The 20,737-nt window shown below is 42.0% G+C and overlaps 1 protein-coding gene across 2 annotated transcripts in view; it reads right to left on the bottom strand.

Annotated features, from left to right (window-relative positions):
* Nucleotides 1–20,737, bottom strand: part of LOC138982834 (PDZ domain-containing protein 7-like) — a 53,805-nt gene that overhangs the window by 16,818 nt on the left and 16,250 nt on the right. For both annotated transcript variants that reach the window (XM_070356191.1, XM_070356190.1), the window contains exons 4-8: nucleotides 12,837–13,011; nucleotides 11,745–11,936; nucleotides 11,087–11,234; nucleotides 10,547–10,646; nucleotides 6,218–7,681 (exon numbers count right to left, since the gene is read on the bottom strand). In XM_070356191.1, coding sequence (XP_070212292.1) covers nucleotides 6,218–7,681; nucleotides 10,547–10,646; nucleotides 11,087–11,234; nucleotides 11,745–11,936; nucleotides 12,837–13,011 — 2,079 coding nt within the window. The remainder of the gene's footprint in view (nucleotides 1–6,217; nucleotides 7,682–10,546; nucleotides 10,647–11,086; nucleotides 11,235–11,744; nucleotides 11,937–12,836; nucleotides 13,012–20,737) is intronic.

The raw sequence follows: 20,737 nt of genomic DNA, 5'->3' as shown, positions 1-20,737 counted from the left end.
CTCCCCCTAACCCGCGGGGGGTATCTCAGATCTGGCCAGGTTGTCAAATAGCATAAGTCCATCCCTCCATTTGGACACGTACCAACAATGAACACCCTGACTGCCGTCGGTGCAGAGTGAGAATTTGTTGATGAATTAATTTTGCAAATTGACACTAGTGTAAAGTCCCATTCCGCACAGAAAGCATTCAGGTTATTGATTGTTGGTATTTGTTCAAGAGGAGGATGATCTTATCTCCCGTTAAAGCCTGGTGAGATCTGTGATGTTGAGCCCAACTGGGAAGGTCTGGACGTTTAGCATCTGAGCTCATTTTAAAATCTAAATCATGTCTGAAATGATTCTATTTTTTTCTGACAGAGCAAAAAGACCTTGCTGCTGACTGTACAAAGTACCTAATAATTCTGTACGTCCCCACATCTCAAATAATTTGAAAATCGGAATCTGGATGTCCTCAAACGGCCCTATCAAACTGCCATACACCTACAGCTGGTGGAATATGACGGGATAAAAGAGCCAAACAGGGATACAGTTTCATGTTAATACGTAAACCCTGAGAGAACTGTGAATTTATTTTGGCATTTTCCTTTAAAAGCTTTGACTGCATAAAAATACTTCTCTTTGTCGCAGCTTCTAAAATAGATAGCCTCAACATGTGGCCGGAATTTACCAGAGAGGATTTTGTGCTATAATACAAGAAACATGGTTTCTTCGTTGAATCTCGTTAATTTATGAAGACTGGGATTTTACTACATAAATACAACTTTCTGCTGTTGCTTCATTTTGCTTTCGAAAACGATCCTATTGCTGGCACAACAAATATATATTAAAAATCTGCTAGCACAGAAAGCAATGGCTTGGAATTTGGTCTGAGCTAAAAATTCGCGAACAGAAAGCGTTCTCTTATGTTTTCAAAACACCTGGCATGACAATCAAAATGTCGATTAGACATTGAACTAGCGTTGGACAAGTGAGTACCTTTGACAGGAAAGAAGCAAGCAAAAACGAAAGGGATTCACTAACCACCAGAGGAAAATGCAAAAGCCTCTACAAAAAAAAAAACGTCTGCTAATCATACAAAAAAATCATGTCAGAGGAGTCTCGCGTGTTGCTAGTATATGATGACGTAAGGACAATTTAGTTTAATAAATTAATAACAGCAGTCCATATATTCAACGGTCTCTCCCAAAATACAGCGCAAAACGCAACACGGCTGATAGCTCTTTACAATACACTATAAAAAAAAATCTCTCCAGCCTGTTTGACGTGATGAGGAACACATTGGTCAAAAAAATGGATTGCAACAGAAACGTCAGCAAGCTGTTCACAATTGGTCATTTCTGTGTGATTCTAATTTGCTGTCAAAGACAAAGTGTTGTTGTTGTTATTGCTATCATTGATATTGAACCACTGAGTCTCATTCGTCACACAAAGATCCTAGCACAGCATGAAACAATTTGTCACAGCCTGCTTTCGCGAATCTGTTCTGTTGATATCTTGTCCAATGCAAAATCATCATCATGGTAAACTGTAAAAAGGAACAAAAAGTATCTAACAAGATGCACTCAGTTTCGCTAAAAATGCAATTTGCACAAAATATCCACTTTGAGTTCTCAGAGATTGGGCTCTGTCGGTAGGTCACAGTTAATCTGCTGTTGTTGGGAACACAACTCCTTTGTTCTACCTCTCTATCTATGCCACTAACTTAACTGTCTACTAAAACATCTGCTCTACGTAATAGACGATTTCCAACAATAACTCTGTCGGGTTTGTATGAGTTGTGAAAGAGTGAATACCCTTGCTTTTAACTCGGACAAATATTGAACGGGCCAATCACTAGTAAAGGGTGCGTCGGAAAAAGGTGGACAGGAGCAAGCGTGAAGTTATTTGTCAGAGGAAAAAGCAAGGGTATTCTCTCTGTCACAACCCCTACAAATCCGACGGAGTTATTTCCGAAAATCGTCTATTTCACCGATGCGTAGTAAAAGCAATAACGCTATTTGTTTTAGTTCCGGAGAGAGAGGCACGGTTATCAAATCGAGGTTAACAAACTTTGCATAACTTCAAGGATCAAGAATACCACAGTCTATCTTTCACGTAACACTAATGTACTGAGAGAGCACCTCTAGATGAAGGGCAAAATCTGCTGTCCTATCTTTTAACAAATCCAAAAACAAAGAGACTGCCAACGTTCCAAAATTCAGAATAAAAAAACCAAGAAAGGTAGGTTGTTGGAACGTTTGTTATTGACAAAACAATACATTCACAGATATTTCGAAATATCTGTGAATGTATTGTTTTGTCAATAACAAACGTTCCAACCACCTACCTTTCTTGTTTTTTGATTCTATCTTTTAACAGTTTAATAACGTAAGGTAAAATCCAACAACAGTATCCAAGCTCAACTCTCTCAGCCGGCAGTCATTTATGTAGTTGAATGTATTTTCATCAAACATGAAAATAACCTTTTAATGTCAAAATAGACGTTTTTTCCCGGAAATAGCTGTCAGGATTATCAAGCGGTGTGGTAAGGCTAAAACAATAAAATAGTCTGTTTACGGTAACATAGGCCAAAAAAATAGGGTCGGTAGGTCGGGATTTTTAAAAAAAAATTCTCCAAAAAACCATATTTTTAAGTTATTTTGCCAAAAAAAACCTTTTTATTATTTTTTTTCCCAAATGCCAAAAAAAAGTCTAGGGTCGCGCGAAAAAATAGGGTCGGTCGGGATACCGTAAACAGACTATTTTTATATTTAGTCAAGTTTTGACTAAATATTTTAACATCGAGGGGGAATCGAAACGAGGGTCGTGGTGTATGTGCGTGCGTGTGTGCGTGCGTGCGTGTGTGTGTGTGTGTGTGTGTGTAGAGCGATTCAGACTAAACTACTGGACCGATCTTTATGAAATTTGACATGAGAGTTCCTGGGTATGAAATCCCCGAACGTTTTTTTCATTTTTTTGATAAATGTCTTTGATGACGTCATATCCGTCTTTTCGTGAAAGTTGAGGCGGCACTGTCACGCCCTCATTTTTCAACCAAATTGGTTGAAATTTTGGTCAAGTAATCTTCGACAAAGCCCGGGGTTCGGTATTGCATTTCAGCTTGGTGGCTTAAAAATTAATTAATGACTTTGGTCATTAAAAATCGGAAAATTGTAAAAAAACATAACAATTTATAAAACGATCCAAATTTACGTTTATCTTATTCTCCATCATTTGCTGATTCCAAAAACATATAAATATGTTATATTCGGATTAAAAACAAGCTCTGAAAATTAAATATATAAAAATTATTATCAAAATTAAATTGTCCAAATCAATTTAAAAACACTTTCATCTTATTCCTTGTCGGTTCCTGATTCCAAAAACATATAGATATGATATGTTTGGATTAAAAACACGCTCAGAAAGTTAAAACAAAGAGAGGTACAGAAAAGCGTGCTATCCTTCTTAGCGCAACTACTACCCCGCTCTTCTTGTCAATTTCACTGCCTTTGCCATGAGCGGTGGCCTGACGATGCTACGAGTAAAATGGCATTGTGTTCATGAGTTTCATTCTGTGAGTTCGACAGCTACTTGGCTAAATATTGTATTTTCGCCTTACGCGACTTGTTTTTTTTGCCTAAGAGTACGCACCCCAGATATCGAGGTTCCAAAGTGAGGCGAAGCAGCAACACGTTGATGATCGGCTTTAACCTGCTTTCGTGACGAACAACTAACTCTGATGTGAATGTTATGCAGTGAAAGGCTTAATATGATACCCTTTTGTTACATTTAGTCAAGTTTTGACTAAATGTTTTAACGTAGAGGGGGGAATCGAGACGAGGGTCGTGGTGTATGTGCGTGTGTGTGTGTGTGTGTCTGTGTGTGTGTGTAGAGCGATTCAGACTAAACTACTGGACCGATCTTTATGAAATTTGACATGAGAGTTCCTGGGTATGAAATCCCCGAACGTTTTTTTCATTTTTTTGATAAATGTCTTTGATGACGTCATATCCGGCTTTTCGTGAAAGTTGAGGCGGCACTGTCACGCCCTCATTTTTCAACCAAATTGGTTGAAATTTTGGTCGGGTAATGTTCGACAAAGCCCGGACTTCGGTATTGCATTTCAGCGTGGTGGCTTAAAAATTAATTAATGACTTTGGTCATTAAAAATCTGAAAATTGTAAAAAAAATATGTTTTTTATAAAACGATCCAAATTTACGTTTATCTTATTCTCCATCATTTGCTGATTCCAAAAACATATAAATATGTTATATTCGGATTAAAAACAAGCTCTGAAAATTAAATATATAAAAATTATTATCAAAATTAAATTTTCCAAATCAATTTAAAAACACTTTCATCTTATTCCTTGTCGGTTCCTGATTCCAAAAACATATAGATATGATATGTTTGGATTAAAAACACGCTCAGAAAGTTAAAACGAAGAGAGGTACAGAAAAGCGTGCTATCCTTCCCAGCGCAACTACTACCCCGCTCTTCTTGTCAATTTCACTGCCTATGCCGTGAGCGGTGGACTGACGATGCTACGAGTATACGGTCTTGCTGCGTTGCATTGCGTTCAGTTTCATTCTGTGAGTTCGACAGCTACTTGACTAAATGTTGTATTTTCGCCTTACGCGACTTGTTTTTACATTTAGTCAAGTTTTGACTAAATGTTTTAACATAGAGGGGGGAATCGAGACTGACGAGGGTCGTGGTGTTTATGTGTCTGTGTGTGCGTGTGTGTATAGAGCAATTCAGAGTAAACTACTATACCGATCTTTATGAAATTTGACGTGAGAGTTCCTGGGTATGATATCCCCGGACGATGTTTTATTTTTTTCGATAAATGTCTTTGACGACGTCATATCCGGCTTTTTGTAAAAGTTGGGGCGGCACTGTCACACCCTCATTTTTCAATCAAATTGATTGAAATTTTGGCAAAGCAATCTTCGACAAAGGCCGGACTTTGGTATTGCATTTCAGCTTGGAGGCTTAAAATTTAATTAATGACTTTGGTCATTAAAAATCTGAAAATTGTAATTAAAATTTTGTTTTTTACAAAACGATCCAAATTTACGTTTATCTTATTTTTCATCATTTTCTGATTCCAAAAACATATAAATATGTTATATTTGGATTTAAAACAAGCTCTGAAAATTAAAAATATAAAAATTATGATCAAAATCAAATTTCCGAAATCGATTTAAAAACAATTACATCTTATTCCTTGTCGGTTCCTGATTCCAAAAACATATAGATATGATAATGTTTGGATTAAAACCACGCTCAGAAAGTTCAAACGAAGAGAGGTACAGAAAAGCGTGCTATGCAACACAGCGAAACCACTACCGCGCTAAACTGTCTCGTCAGTTTTACTGCGTTTTGCACGAGCGGCGGACTACGGTCTTTGTGAAAAAATGCAGTGCGTTCACTTTCATTCTGTGAGTTCCACAGCTTGACTAAATGTAGTAATTTCGCCTTACGCGACTTGTTATGAAATATACTCATCGGAGTTCACGATTTTTGTTGGCAATGACAGCTGGCCTGCAGTTCGCTGTCAACGTGTTTTGATCGAGGTCACGTGCGTTTAGGAAACACACTTGCTTAGCGATCACTGCAAGTTACATAGGCTTATATACAACCAATTGGCGGCGAATCGTGGCTCCGATGTGCATATTTTCGAAAGAAAAGAGTATTATAACGAGCGCACACTGCATGACAACATACACATCAGAGTTAGTTGTTCGTCGCCATGGCAGGTCTGAAGGTCAGCAGCGTGCTGTTGAACCTTGCTTCGATGTTTTGGGCGCTTACTCTGCCACACCGCTTGAAAATCCAGACGTAATTATTTCCGAACATCGTCTATTGCTGTTGTTCACTACGATTTTGCTTCAGTCTCAACACACTGCCACGGTCTCGCCGTCTGCAAAGTTTGATACCTTGCAACAGCTCTCTTGAATTTGGGACACTATTCTTGAATATGACCTAAAACCGTCCCTGTCGGAAGAGAACATCTGCAGAGTAGGGCTAGGTACGCTTTGGCTGTCAAAAAACGTTAAAGACAGGCAAAGAAAAGGTATGAGTTTACATCGTGGAGGCATGTTTCTATAGTGCAGTATTTTGTCATTGTGTCAGCTTTTAAGCACAAACTGCATGAGAAGATTGTATACATTTTCTTGACAGGTCCTACACTTTTTGTGAAGAGTATACAGCAGTGTATTGCAGTCTTACCTCTGTCCTGCCTGTCCGGCGCTGGCTCAGTCAGCTGCAGGATCTCCCTGGACCCGATGTTGGACTTCCGGGTCTCCAAGCGCCGGATCTCCTGGGACAGCAACTCGCTGGCCGTGGGGCTCTCCCCCGCCCCTCCACCCCCTCCCTCTCTCCCTCCCCCCGTGTGGCGAGGCAGCGGGTCTGTGACGGTCGACCCGGAGTTGGAGTCACTGCTGACGTCACTGGCTAGGGAGGGCCGCCGGTAGTCCGCAGGGGGGCTGGGATCTCGCGTGGCCACCTCCTCCATCACCTCCGCCACCACCACGTAGTCATCCTCCTCCTCATCATCCCCTCTTCCCCCACCTCTCCTGTTGGTGGTGGGGCTGGCGTTGATGTGGTAGATGTGGGTGCGGTGGTGGCGGCCCATTCCGCTTTCGCTGCCGCTGCTCCCGCTGCTGTTGCTGCGGGCGTCGTGGTGCGGCCTGCTGCCGTTGGTGGTTGTCTTCGCCTCCTCCCCTCCCTTGGGCGGCTGACGTCTGGGTGGCTTGCGCACCACAGCGTAGATGTCGTTGCTGTCTGGGTGCTGTATGTGCATGCTGCTGCTGCCCGATGGCTGTCGCGACCTGCTCTCTGTTGTAACCATGTCCACTTCGCTGTAGTGGTCGAAGTCCTCCCTCACGCTGTCTGTTGCGTGCAGGTCCTGCAGCCTGTTTCTCAGCCGTTCTTCGTTGTGCTCCGTCCTGTCCGTCGTCTTGACCAGCCTGGGCTCCACCCTCACCACCTGCTGCGTGCTGGACATCGGTGTGGGCTCCACTCTGGCCGTAACGGTGCTGTTCTCCGTCCTGGACTTCATCACCACCGTTCTGCCTCGGTGAGCCGGTTCTTCCCTGGTCATGCCACTGCTCTCTGTCTCGTGCTGTCTCGCCGTTCTGCCTTGGTGAGCCGGCTCTTCCCTCTCCATGCGACTGCTCTCTGCCTTGTGCTGTCCCGTCGTTCTGACATGGCGCGCCGCTTCTTCTCTCGCTGCCTGCCGCTCCTCATCTCGCCGAGTCTTGCGCTCCAGGAAGGTGGTGTAGTCCATCTCGGCGTCACTTGAGTCGCTGTCAGACCCCACCCCGCTCAGCGACTTGCTCCCGTACGTGGCGCTGCTCCCGCGCCGCTCGCTGTTAGCTGTGGCAGTGGAGGCCGTGTCCGCCCCGCCGTACGCCCTGTCCAGGTCACGCCAGTTCTCCGTGTAGTTGCCGCGGAAGATGATGTCCTGGTCACGAGGGTAGAACAGCTCGGCATGCACGGGGAAGCCTTCTTCTAGGTCCTCCTCCTCGTCGTCGTCAAGGTCGTGGTGATCGTCGTAGTCTGGGAGAGGGTGGTGAAGGTCGATGCCGCTGTCACGGGGGGAGCGGTCCACACGTGACTCCCGTGTCTTGGTGCGATGTCTTACGCGACCTCTCTGTCGAATGGGAATCACGCGGGGCTGGGGGTGCAGCTCTGAAACACGCATGTGTTGGAGGTATTAATCTTGAGAAACGTTCAAACCATTTACTGTTTTCCATATTTTATCATCTTTGAAAGCGTGACGGAACGAATTGTGAATTTTGTAGAATAACGTTTTGTGAGACTTCACTTGACTTGGTTCGAATCAAATGCTTGCATATGAACTGTATGAGTGCGCCAGTGGTCCATGTGACCCGTGTACGTCCACGCTAAGAGTTCAATGCAGCTGAAAACGTGCACCATCAATTGCTGATTGTATCTGCTTAAAGGCACAGTAAGCCTCCCGTAAACCATCACAGATACTGTCAGGCTTTTACACACAGTACAAACACCCTTCCATTTGAACGCTCACCGAACAGGAACATCCTAGGTGCCCTATGTAAAGAGCGAGCAATTTTCAAAGAATTAATTTTGCGGATTGTCTCCTCACACAATCGGACCGTGGTGCGTTTTGGCGCTAGACCTAACTTTTAAAATCTAAATAATAAATTGACAGCTTGTTACACAAACATTCTTAAATCATAAAAGAATTCTTTTTTCATCAAGACAAGATCAGTATAATTCGAAGTTTTGAAAGTTTGAAAAAAGAAAAGCCCGGAAGCAGGGTCACGCAAGGTCGTGGTTCTCGTAGCAGACGACGGTTTATGACTATCGCCAGTTCCTCTGAACAGTCAAAAGCCATCGCTAGAGTTCTTGTGAACCACAGCCGTTTGTTTCGTGCATAGTCAGAGGTACATATTAATAACGTGCTATTGCAGATAAGCTCACAGCGAATTACAAACTAACGACAACATTGTAAAAAAGGGAAACTGGATCACACGGGTTCACGATGGCTCAGGGGTAAAATAAACCACGCAAAAATAAATTCTTTGAAAATTGCTCGCTCTTTACGGAGGGCACCTAGGATGTTCTCAAGCGGTGAGTGTTTAAATGAAAGGGTGTTTGTACTGTGTGTAAAAGCCTGACAGTATCTGTGATGGTTTACAGGAGGCTTACTGTGCCTTTAAAGCCCCAGTCTGCTTCAAATGGTTTACAGAACGATTTAAATCTTCTCATGAAAAAAGCAGTTATAACCTTATGGAACACACTTGCAATAGAATTGAATAGCATTAAATGACACAGTGCGTTTGAATGGCTATTAAGCTCGCGTACACCACACACCAGTTTTTGTGGTTTATCTAACCCCTGAGCCATCGTGGACCCGTGGGATCCACTTTCCTTTTTTTCTCACAATTTAGTCGTCAGTTTGTGATTTCAACGCGACTCGCTGTATCTGCAATAGCACGTTTTTGTGTACCTCTGAATCTAAAACGCAACAAACGGCTGCGAGTTACACGAACTTATCGGCGACGGTTGGTTTCAAAGAAGCATGCAAGCGCGCTATGCAGAAAATTCGTGACTTGCTTCTGGGCTCCCTTTTTTCAAACTTTCAAAACTTCGAATTGTGCTGATCTTGTCTTGATGTAACAAGCTGTCAATTTATTATTTAGATTTTAAAAGTCAAGTCTAGCACCACAACGAGGCGTCCAATTTGTCTAATGGTAAATCCGGCTGGCCACGGAAAAATAAATTCTTTGAAAAATGCTCGCTCTATACGGAGGGCACCTAGGATGTTCTCAAGCGTTGAGTGTTAAAACGAAAGGGAGTTTGTACTGTGTGTAAAAGCCTGACAGTGTCTGTCACCAGAAACCGATGGTTTACGTGAAGCTGAGTGTGCCTTTAATGACAATAATCCACAGAAGACCGGACTATGCTACAGTCGTACCCGTCTTTAATGACAATTATCCACAGAAGACCGGACTATGCTACAGTCGTACACGTCTTTAATGACAATTATCCACAGATGACCGGACTATGCTACAGTCGTACCCGTCTTTAATGACAATTATCCACAGAAGACCGGACTATGCTACAGTCGTATACCCTTCTTTAATGACAATTATCCACAGAAGACCGGACTATGCTACAGTCGTACCCGTCTTTAATGACAATTATCCACAGAAGACCGGACTATGCTACAGTCGTACCCGTCTTTAATGACAATTATCCACAGAAGACCGGACTATGCTACAGTCGTACCCTTCTTTAATGACAATTATCCACAGAAGACCGGACTATGCTACAGTCGTACCCGTCTTTAATGACAATTATCCACAGAAGACCGGACTATGCTACAGTCGTACCCGTCTTTAATGACCATTATCCACAGAAGACCGGACTATGCTACAGTCGTACCCTTCTTTAATGACAATTATCCACAGAAGACCGGACTATGCTACAGTCGTACACGTCTTTAATGACAATTATCCACAGAAGACCGGACTATGCTACAGTCGTACCCGTCTTTAATGACAATTATCCACAGAAGACCGGACTATGCTACAGTCGTACCCGTCTTTAATGACAATTATCCACAGAAGACCGGACTATGCTACAGTCGTACCCGTCTTTAATAACAATTATCCACAGAAGACCGGACTATGCTACAGTCGTACCCGTCTTTAATGACAATTATCCACAGAAGACCGGACTATGCTACAGTCGTATCCGTCTCTAACGACCGCAATAAGTATCGGCCAAAGGTGGTCATTTTAAGCTCGTCGGGGATTATTTGGGGTGGTCGTTGTTGGCAGGTAGTCGCTTTAGAGAGGTTGTCGCAAAGGCAGGTTCGATTGTATCTATAAAAACCGCAACCAGTGAGAGGGTTTGAGTTGATGATGGAGGTTAATAACATCATAATATGTTGGGCACAGCTTGATGGGCACCTGAAGAAAACTTTCCGAAGAACCATGTACTGTGTGCCATACTAAATAATCTTGTATACATGTGTAAAACTACCGTATATCATATCATGCTTACCCGCCGAGTGCAAGAGTGATCCCCCATTCGCCTTGTCGCTACCATCGCTCCACACGTACTCAGAAAACACTTCTTTGTAGGCTGGGAACCTCCCTACGGCCTGTGACAACATGATGCATACTTTTTTTCAGAACAGACAAGACAGACAGAGATCAATTGGTTGTAGTAACAAGAAAATACCAAGCATGCATCAGCCCCGAAAACAAAATACGAAGTACGGCTGCCTTAATCGGCGATGTGAGAGGAAAGGGTTGGGGTGGGGGGGGGGGGGGGGGGTGCGGTGGGGGGATGAGGGAGGGGGCTTTCAAATAAAAGCACACTCGTATAAAAAAAAAATTAATAGAACCGAGTGCACGTCGGGGTTGCAGCCCACGAACGCAGAAAAAAAGTAGAAGAAGAACAAGAACAAAAGAACAAGAACAGAAGAAGAAGAAGAAGAAGAAGAAGAAGAAGAAGAAGAAGAAGAAGAAGAAGAATACCAAGAACAACAAGAACAACAACAAAAACAACAAAAACAACAAGAGGAAACAGTGTACTCACCCAGAGCGTGAGGACGAGGTGGTTGCCGTCCCTAAGCAGATCGACGGCCGTATCGTGGGGAACGTTGTCCAATTTGTGTTCATTGATCTGAACCAGCTGGTCTCCCACCTCCACACCTCCACGCTCCGCAACGCCGCCCTTGTCAACCCTGCACGGTACATCATCATCATCATCATCATCATCATCATCATCATCATCATCATCATCATCATCATCATCATCATCATCACAAGCAGCAGCAGCAGCAGCAGTACCAGACACAAAAACTGCAGGGTCGTCATCGTCGTCGTCGTCCTCTTCCTCCTCCTCCTCATCATCATCATCATCATCATCATCATCATCATCATCATCATCATTATCATCATCATCATCATCAACATCATCAATGCACACACTTGTTCAAATATTGAAAGTGAACGCAGTGGGCCTATTGATCCTGATTATCAGCTTTCATGAAAAAAATGTCCTGCAGTTCTTGGACCTCATCGTGCAATGGTATCCAGTCTGTCTAGATTGTTAAACTCCTGTAATCAGCATCATCTGCCTATCAAAAACCCTGATCATAATCTCCGACCTCGTCCTTTGAAAATGATATTTTTCTCTTTCTCAACAATAATTTGATTATGATAATTATAATAAATTGTAAATCGTTTCATACCTAGAAATATAAATCCCGAGTCCAAACTCCTTGCCGCCTCTCACGTTGAGTCCCACAAAGTCTGTGTCACGTGTTATCCTCAGCACCACCTTTCGCTCCTTCACCTCACGCTCTTCAGCATCCGGTGTCTGCTTCACCGCACTTAGCTCCCCTGTTGGAGCCGCCACCAGCTTCCTGGTCGCCACATCATACCTGGATAAAAAATTAAAAAAAACACAAACAAAAACAGATATGAAAATAAATGCACGAATAATTAAACAAAAACATAACTGAACCTTGAATTGTGAGTACTTTATTTAAACAAATTACGCATATTAAAGATCAGGATATTTTTGTTTTCGACTTGGTGGTCTGCTTACCAAATGATTCTTGCATTGTTTCAGACCATATCATTAGGATCTCCCCAGTAGGCCTACTATCACACATTCAGTTCTTGATTGCTAAAACAAAAAACACCGACCCTATTCCAATGATTCTACTCACATGTAAAGGTCTTCACGTGAAAGGGAACGTAGGTTTTACACTTCTTTGAAAAGCTTTTACAGCTTCTCCACAGTTTTTGTACATTCAAGGATGACATCATTTTAGCGCATATACCAGATATCAGGGCATATCTTTTTACAACTGATATACAGGTTTCGTGTGGTACTTTATGCTTTACTATTTTTTCTGTGGAGTTAGACATACGAAGAAGAAATCCATCAAATGGTTTCGTCAAACTGTTCACAGATCGATATTCAGTTTAACCTTTCTTCTTTACAGCAGATTCTCAAACAGGGTGAGTGTGTGTGTGTGTGTGTGTGTGTGTGTGTGTGTGTGTGTGTGTGTGTGTGTGTGTGTGTGTGTGTGTGTGTGTGTGTGTGTGTGTGTGTGTGTGTGAGCTAGCGTTCGCCTCTCTGTGTGTTTGTATATGTGTGTGTGTGTGTGTGTGCGTGTGTGTGCGTGTGTGCGCGCGTGCGTGCGTGCGTGTGCGCGCGCGCGTGTGTGAATGTGTACATATGTGAAACAGACTGCATTGAAGCACAGCACTTTTCAATCAAAACAAAAGTATTTGGAAAAAAAGATTACAACAATAATCACGCCATGCCTTACCACAGTACCCTCTCCTTGGTGACCTTCCACTCTGGAACCTTCCTGGTCCGGCGAACGACCAGCGTGTGCTTGGCGCTGCTGCTTAGCACGTCCGCTGCCCGCTTGCTGCTGGCTTTCTTCAGGTCTACAGCGTTAGCCTCTAGGATCTGGTCACCGGTCTTGAGACCTGCCGCCTCTGTACACACACAGGGCAACACTTGACAGAGGTCGCCTCTGTATACAATCACAGGGCATAAACATGGACACATTTCACGCAGAAAGCTTCCCTGGAACAATACATGTATAGAAGCAATCAGTCACGGAAATACTCTATTGACATTGATGCTGTCTGAAAACCACACAACAAAAACAGCGCTGAGGACAGGGTGCAATGTGCACACAACCAAGGTCGTGACGAAGGTCACACTCTGCTCACATCCAGTAGAGCAAGGGTTAAGGGAATTCTTCACACACATAATACTCTGCACACAACCAAAACATATCTCGACAAAGGTCACACGTGACTCTGCTCACATCCAATAGAGCAAGGGAAGTCTTCACACACAAAATACTCTGCACACAACCAAAACATATCTTGACGAAGGTCACACTCTGCTCACATCCAGTAGAACAAGGGAAGTCTTCACACACATAATACTCTGCACACAACCAAAACATATCTTGACAAAGGTAACACTCTGCTCATATTCAGTAGAACAAGGGACGTGTTCACACAGATAATATTCTGCACACAACCAAAATATATCTCGACAAAGGACACACAATGCTTACATCCAATAGAGCAAGAGAAGTCTTCACACACATAATACTCTGCACACAACAATAGATATCTTGACAAACGTCACACAATGCTCACATCCAGTCTTCAAGTCTGTACACAAAATAATGATACTCTGAACACAACCAAGGCAAAAGAACTATGCACAGAGACCATACTCTGGATGCAACCTGACTGAAAATTAAGAGAACGTGTCACACAGATCGTGCTCTGTATATTACCAAGGCAGCTTTTGACGCGGCCCATACACTGCACACAACCAAGAAAGCTCTTGGCATTCAAGAACAATTTGACACAGATCGTTCTCTGAACACAACCTGGAGGACAAGAGATCGTATTTTGCACAAAACAAAAGGAACAAGAGGTCCCCTGGCACAACTCGTACTATACACATAAACCAATGGATCATGTGATACCGGCGTGTAATGGTCCTCAACAAACACCAACCAAGAACACTTTACACATACAATACAAAAACAAAACACAAGAACAAACAACCAAAAAGCCAAGAGAACACTCGATACCGATCTTACGCCAGATACAAACACGGGAACAAACAACCAAAAAGCCAAGAGAACACTCGATACCGATCTTACGCCAGATACAAACAGGGGAACAAACAACCAAAAAGCCAAGAGAACACTCGATACCGATCTTACGCCAGATACAAACACGGGAACAAACAACCAAAAAGCCAAGAGAACACTCGATACCGATCTTACGCCAGATACAAACACGGGAACAAACAACCAAAAAGCCAAGAGAACACTCGATACCGATCTTACGCCAGATACAAACAGGGGAACAACTAACGCAGATCGTATTCTACACACCCTTTTTTTCTGCAAACTGCCTCGACTGCAAACGAAACCTGCTCTGCACAATGTAACAATGCCCATAGTTACAAGAGCGGTAGGAGGGCGTAACGACCTGACAAGAATAGGCAGAATGTTAACCATGCACGGTTTTTTTCTCTTAAAGGCATACTAACGCACTCCCGTGTTTACAAAGTGTAGTTTGCCCACAATCGATGTCAAACGCACCATGAGACCATATAATGACGATATGTCACCATGCGCGGACCATAATACATGCATTACAGCTTGTTCTAGCCTCTGAAAAAGTGAGGATGTCAACAAAGCCGCGGTGTTAGCTCCCTTGCATCAACGTTACATGTGTTGCCAAATCTATAAATAGGACCATCTAGATCAAAATAAAATTTCAAATATCTCAACATTTAAGGGCTCCTAGACCACAATATTTTGCAGGGAACTTAATTTAGTCTGTCTCCAGCTCTGGGTAAAGCAATTAGCGTGTATATTCATCAGCTTTCTATGCCTTTAACTGATTGCTTTTTCTTCGAGCAAATATACGTGATAGTTCAAAAATGATTAGATCATATAACGGCTTGATTATTTACCAGCGTACGGTTTGTTTGTTTGTTTGTTTTTGATTTGTTGTTGTTGACGTGTCTTGTCTGTATGATTCACTTTGCACGAAAAGAACAGACTGTACAATTATGAAATCTGAGCGCTAAAGTCGTCTCCTATCTATTTCCATGTCAAAGTAAAACATAAACCATACAAGGAGAGCGACTTAATACAGGAGCTAATGTTGTGAAAAGCATTTGTTGTGTTCCCTCAAGTGTAAACCTGAAAGGAACCTGTCATTTATGACACCTCGTTCCGAACAAAATATTCCTTACAGTAACGTTGTAATGGGTATAGTTAGCTGTGTCCTTTTGGCGCTCAGTCACGCAAGACGGGTATTCCAGCATTGTCACAAGGAGGGTGGCCCAAATCGCCGCCTCTCCGGCGAATCGCACCATCCCATTTCGCCGCATGACAAATGACCCTGAGGACGGGACGACGCAAGTCTTATGCTGAGTGCGTATGTTCACATTAGTCCTCTGTACATACATTCTAAAGATTTGGTAGTAAACTTGTTGGCAAGCGAAATATCGTCTCTACTTTTAAGTATGCTTGTATGGTCTGGCTGAGGGGCAGGAAGAGGAGTTTTTTTTTAATTATTTAATTAATCAAAGCAATGTTTATATAGTGTTAAAGAAGAAAAGTTGTACAGGCCGATTACTACTATCTTCTGTTAAAATGACTGGTTTCCGACTCTCCTTGTTTGAGCCCTGTACGGGTAAAGTTTCACATATCAAGAGAAAAACCGTCAAATTTATACATGAAAAGAGCCACATGCCCCTCAGCCGGACTACACAGTCAAGTTATTCTGTCCAGCTATGAAGCGTGTGGCCTGAAAGCTATCTCGACCGGAACGAAACGCGGTTCGTCTATCGAGAGCCGGTTGCAGGTCATCATGATCGTTACGTGAGGAGTGAGCCATGAAAGTACTGACAGTCAGGTTGTCTGTTCGTACATCTGACTAAATAAAACACTGACGAGATTCGCGTTTGCTTCACCAAACGCAGTTCTTAGCTCTTTTCATGCATCACGCTACTGGATGGATGAATGGTTTATTCATTAAGGCCATAGCCCCATATGAAGGGGTGTGTGAAACGAAACGAAACATATACATACGAATTATATATTTATGCATACTCTATTTTAACATCAAATTCAGTCTCCAAAAAGATTTAAACAAATATCACGCCACTGAAAAAAGGGAGTGAAACTTTGCTTCGATATTGTCTCCCACTTCAACAAGCTTAAATATCTTCACTGTCACAATATATCATCCCTCGTACCCCAACCCTTTTTTACATTTAGTCAAGTTTTGACTAAATGTTTTAACATAGAGGGGGAATCGAGACGAGGGTCGTGGTGTATGTGTGTGTGTGTGTGTGTGTGTGTGTGTGTGTGTGTGTGTGTGTGTGTGTGTGTGTGTGTGTGTGTCTGTGTCTGTGTCTGTGCGTGTGTGTGTGTAGAGCGATTCAGAGTAAACTACTGGACCGATCTTCATGAAACTTGACATGAGAGATCCTGAGTATGGTATCTCCAGACAATTTTTTCATTTTTTTTATAAATGTCTTCGATGACGTCATATCCGGCTTTTCGTGAAAGTTGAGGCGGCACTGTCACGCTCTCATTTTTAAACCAAATTGGTTGAAATTTTGGTCAAGTAATCTGATCTTCGACGAAGCCCGGACTTTGGTATTGCATTTCAGCTTGAAGGCTTAAAAATTAATTAATGAGTTTGCTCATTAAAGTTGTCATTAAAATCGATTTTTCGCAAACAGATTTAAAATTGATTGCATCGTATTCTTCATCACATTCTGAATCTAAAAATATATACATATGTCATGTTTACACTTAAAATGTTATTACAATTAACGAAAATAGATTAATTAATCCCGTCTGTATCTTAGATGTTAAGTCATGGATGGTTGAAAATAAGTTAAAACTAAATGATGATAAGACAGAGGCACTTCTGTGCATGAAAAAGTCTACTAAGTTCCCAAATTCTCAACCTTCGTCTGTCCAAGTAGGCAATACCGACATCTCTTTCTCTTCTTCAGCTAGAAACCTCGGCTTCACCATCTCCTCAGACATGACACTCAACAAGCACATCTCCAACATCTGTAGGTCCGCATACTTTGAACTCCGCAAGATCGCAACCATCCGCCATACTCTGTCCGTTCAAACTACAAACACTCTAGTCTGCTCTCTTGTTCTTTCTAAACTTGACTACTGTAACTCTCTTCTCTCTGGCTGTCCACTCTACCTCCTGCACAAACTACAGAAAGTTCAAAATTCTGCAGCACGCCTGATCCTCAAAGCACGAAAATATGATCATGTCACACCACTTCGCCGCACACTCCACTGGTTACCCATCCAAGCCCGCATTGAATACAAACTGTCCACTCTCTGCTTTCACTTCTTCTCTGCCTCGTCTCCTGCTTATTTCTCTGAACTTCTCACTGTATACACTCCTGCTAGACAACTCCGCTCCTCTTCTGATAGCCGCACCCTAGTCATCCCACACACAAAATCAAAAGCATATGGACAACGCACTTTTGCATTTTGCGCATCTACTCAATGGAACTCTCTTCCCTCTCACATTCGCCACTCTCAGTCAGTACAGTCATTCAAGCGAGCACTCAAAACTCACCTCTTCCAGAAACACAACTCCTAAAGTCGCAACATTTTGCCATCCTGTTCTGTAACGGTTCCATCTCTATTCAGCTTGTTATTTTTGTCTTTTGTTTTAAATTATTATAAATATAATTTTTCACTGCAGTAGTCCTTTAACTTTAACCCTTAGCTGTAAGCTAGATATGCACAAGTCATGTCGGTGCCACATAATGCTGACACACATGTTCCTGTGCATAGTTTATGGATAACGTGTAGTTGGGAAGTTAAGAGTAGAAATAATTAGTATTTAGTGTAGGAGGAGGGTTGGGGGTGGGTAGGGAGGGGGTGGGTATGGTTTACTTTGAGCAGGTCGGTTTCAGTTTTAATAAACAATTCTAGAGAATTGTGTATCTTATATTTGAGTCTTTCGTGTTTTAGACATTGATGCATTTAATAGTTTTTAACGAGTTGCCTTTTGTTTTATCATTCTGGTGTTTATCTAGATGTGCTGTGTATCTTATAAGAAGTTCTTAAAAGTTCGAAGTTATTTTTAGCATATAGGTTTTTTATGGTCTTAACAGTTAAACATGTATTACGTTATCATTAAGATTCATGCTTTGTTAGCACTAAGCAGTTGTTTTAATCAGTCTGGTTTTCTCTTGTTTTCATCTTATGAACATTCTAAATGTTAGACTAACTTATTGTCTTGTACAGAATAACAACTGTGTGAATGGTGCTATACTGAATGAAAGAGTGTGACATGAAGTTCTTGTACATCATTGTAAAGAGTGTGAATGACGTTTTAGTTTAGATGTCAAGCGCTTAGAGCAAGCCTTTTTAACGAAAGTTTTTGATTTAGCGCTATATAAATGTTCTTATTATTTATTATTATTATTATAACCTTCGTGGTTGAAAACGACGTTAAACACCAAATAAAGAAAAGAAAGAAAGATTAATTAATCTTACGATTAAAATGTAAGTAATCGATCCAAAAATGATTTAATCTTATTCTTTATCATTTCCTGATTCCAAAAACATATTGATATGATAGGTTGTACTCAAAACAAGCTCAGAAAGTTAACAAGAATTTACAGAAAAGCGCGCTTTCCTGCTTAGCACAATACGCTACCGCACTAATCTGGCGTGTCAATATCACTACGTTTTGCATGACGTGGGAGGTGAGCGATTTCCTTCACGCGGGGATTGACGAAGCTGTACTGTCATGGTAAAAAAAAATACAGTGCGTTCAGTTTCATCCCGTGAGTTCGACAGCTTGACTAAATGTAGTAATTTCGCCTTACGCGACTTGTTAATCCTTTTGAAGACACTGAGCTTTTACATTATCTATTACATTATCCTTTCACTTAGTTAACAAAACATGAACAGACAAGGTTGCATAATAGAATATTTTTCGAATAGCCCTACTTCATATTTAATGCTGCAGTAGGGGTTGTCAGAAAGAATACTTGCCATATAAATAACACCCCTCATTCACAGAAAACACTGCCCACAGCCTAGAAGAGAGAACAGAAGACGGGCAGAACTCTTAAAGACAGATTGACTCTATTATTACAAGCGTATAGGCTTTTCAAAATTTTTAAAAGAAAAAAGACAAAGAAAAAAAAAAGAAAGAAATGAAATCAAAGAAACGTCCTCACGTTACAAGCGAAAGAGTGTAATAGACGCTTTGGCAACAAAGATAGACGAAATAAAACACGAAAGAAAGAAAGTAAGAAAAGACAGATAGAAAATAAAAAAATATAAAAAAAGGAAGGGAAAGAAAAAACAAGTCGCGTAAGGCGAAAATACAACATTTAGTCAAGCTCAGTCGAACTCACAGAATGAAACTGAACGCACTGCATTTTTTCCGCAAGACCGTACACTCGTAGCATCGTCTGTCCACCGCTCGTGGCAAAGGCAAGGAAATTGACAATCCAGAAAAGCGTGGTAGCGGTTGCGCTGAGGAGGATAGCACGCTTTTCTGTATCTCTATTCTTTTTAACTTTCTGAGCGTGTTTTTAATCCAAACATATCATATCTGTATGTTTTTTGGATCAGGAACGGACAAGGAATAAGATGAAATTGTTTCTAAATCGATTTCGGACAATTAACTTTAATCATAATTTTCCTATGTTTAATTTTCAGAGCTTGTTTGTAATCCAAATATATGATATGTATATGTTTTTGGAATCAGAAAATGACGAAGAATAAGATGAAATTGTTTTTGGATCGTTTAATGAAAAAATAATTTTAATTACAAGTTTCAGATTTTTAATGACCAAACTCATTCATTAGTTTTTAAGCCACCAAGCTGAAATGCAATACCAAAGTCCGGCCTTTGTCGAAGATTGTTTTGCCAAACTTTCAATCAATTTGATGGAAAAATGAGGGTGTGACAGTGCCGCCTCAACTTTTACAAAAACCCGGATATGACGTCATCATGACGAAAAAATGTCCGGGGATATCATTCCGAGGAACTCTCATGCAAAATATCATAAAGATAGGTCCAGTAGTTTAGTCTGAACCGCTCTACACACACACACACACAGACACACACACACACACACACAGGGCCGGACCCAGGGGGGGGGTTCCAGGGGTTCCGGAACCCCACCCCTGGAAAAAGCATGTACCTTGCTTTGAGTGTTTGGTTTTTTTTACTAGTTTTCGCACCAAAACAATGCTGCTCTTAACCCTCAAAACAAGGCCCAGAATGCACCAGATTGCACAGATTTTAACCGTTTTTCAAAAATTGTCCGGGGGAGCATGCCCCCGGACCCCCCTAGTTCGCGCGCCTGCAAAGCAGGCGCGCGCTTGTGGCTTTGCCACTTCGCTGATTTGCCCCCCCCAAAAAAAGGAGGAACCCCCCCCTTACAACTCATTTGGTCCGGCCCTGCACACACACTGCACACACAGAGACACATACACCACGACCCTCGTCTCGATTCCCCCCTCTATGTTAAAACATTTAGTCAAAACTTGACTAAATGTAAAAAGCGTAGCAAAGAAGTGCGGCTATAAAGGAATCAAAAAGAAGCGAAACAATCCACACACACACAAAACAAAACAAGTCGCGTAAGGCG

The sequence above is a fragment of the Littorina saxatilis genome, linkage group LG12 (assembly GCF_037325665.1).
Source record: "Littorina saxatilis isolate snail1 linkage group LG12, US_GU_Lsax_2.0, whole genome shotgun sequence".
Lineage (NCBI taxonomy): Eukaryota > Metazoa > Mollusca > Gastropoda > Littorinimorpha > Littorinidae > Littorina > Littorina saxatilis.
The sequence above is the reverse complement of the archived record's forward strand: the minus strand, read 5'-3'. Positions and strand labels throughout refer to the sequence as shown.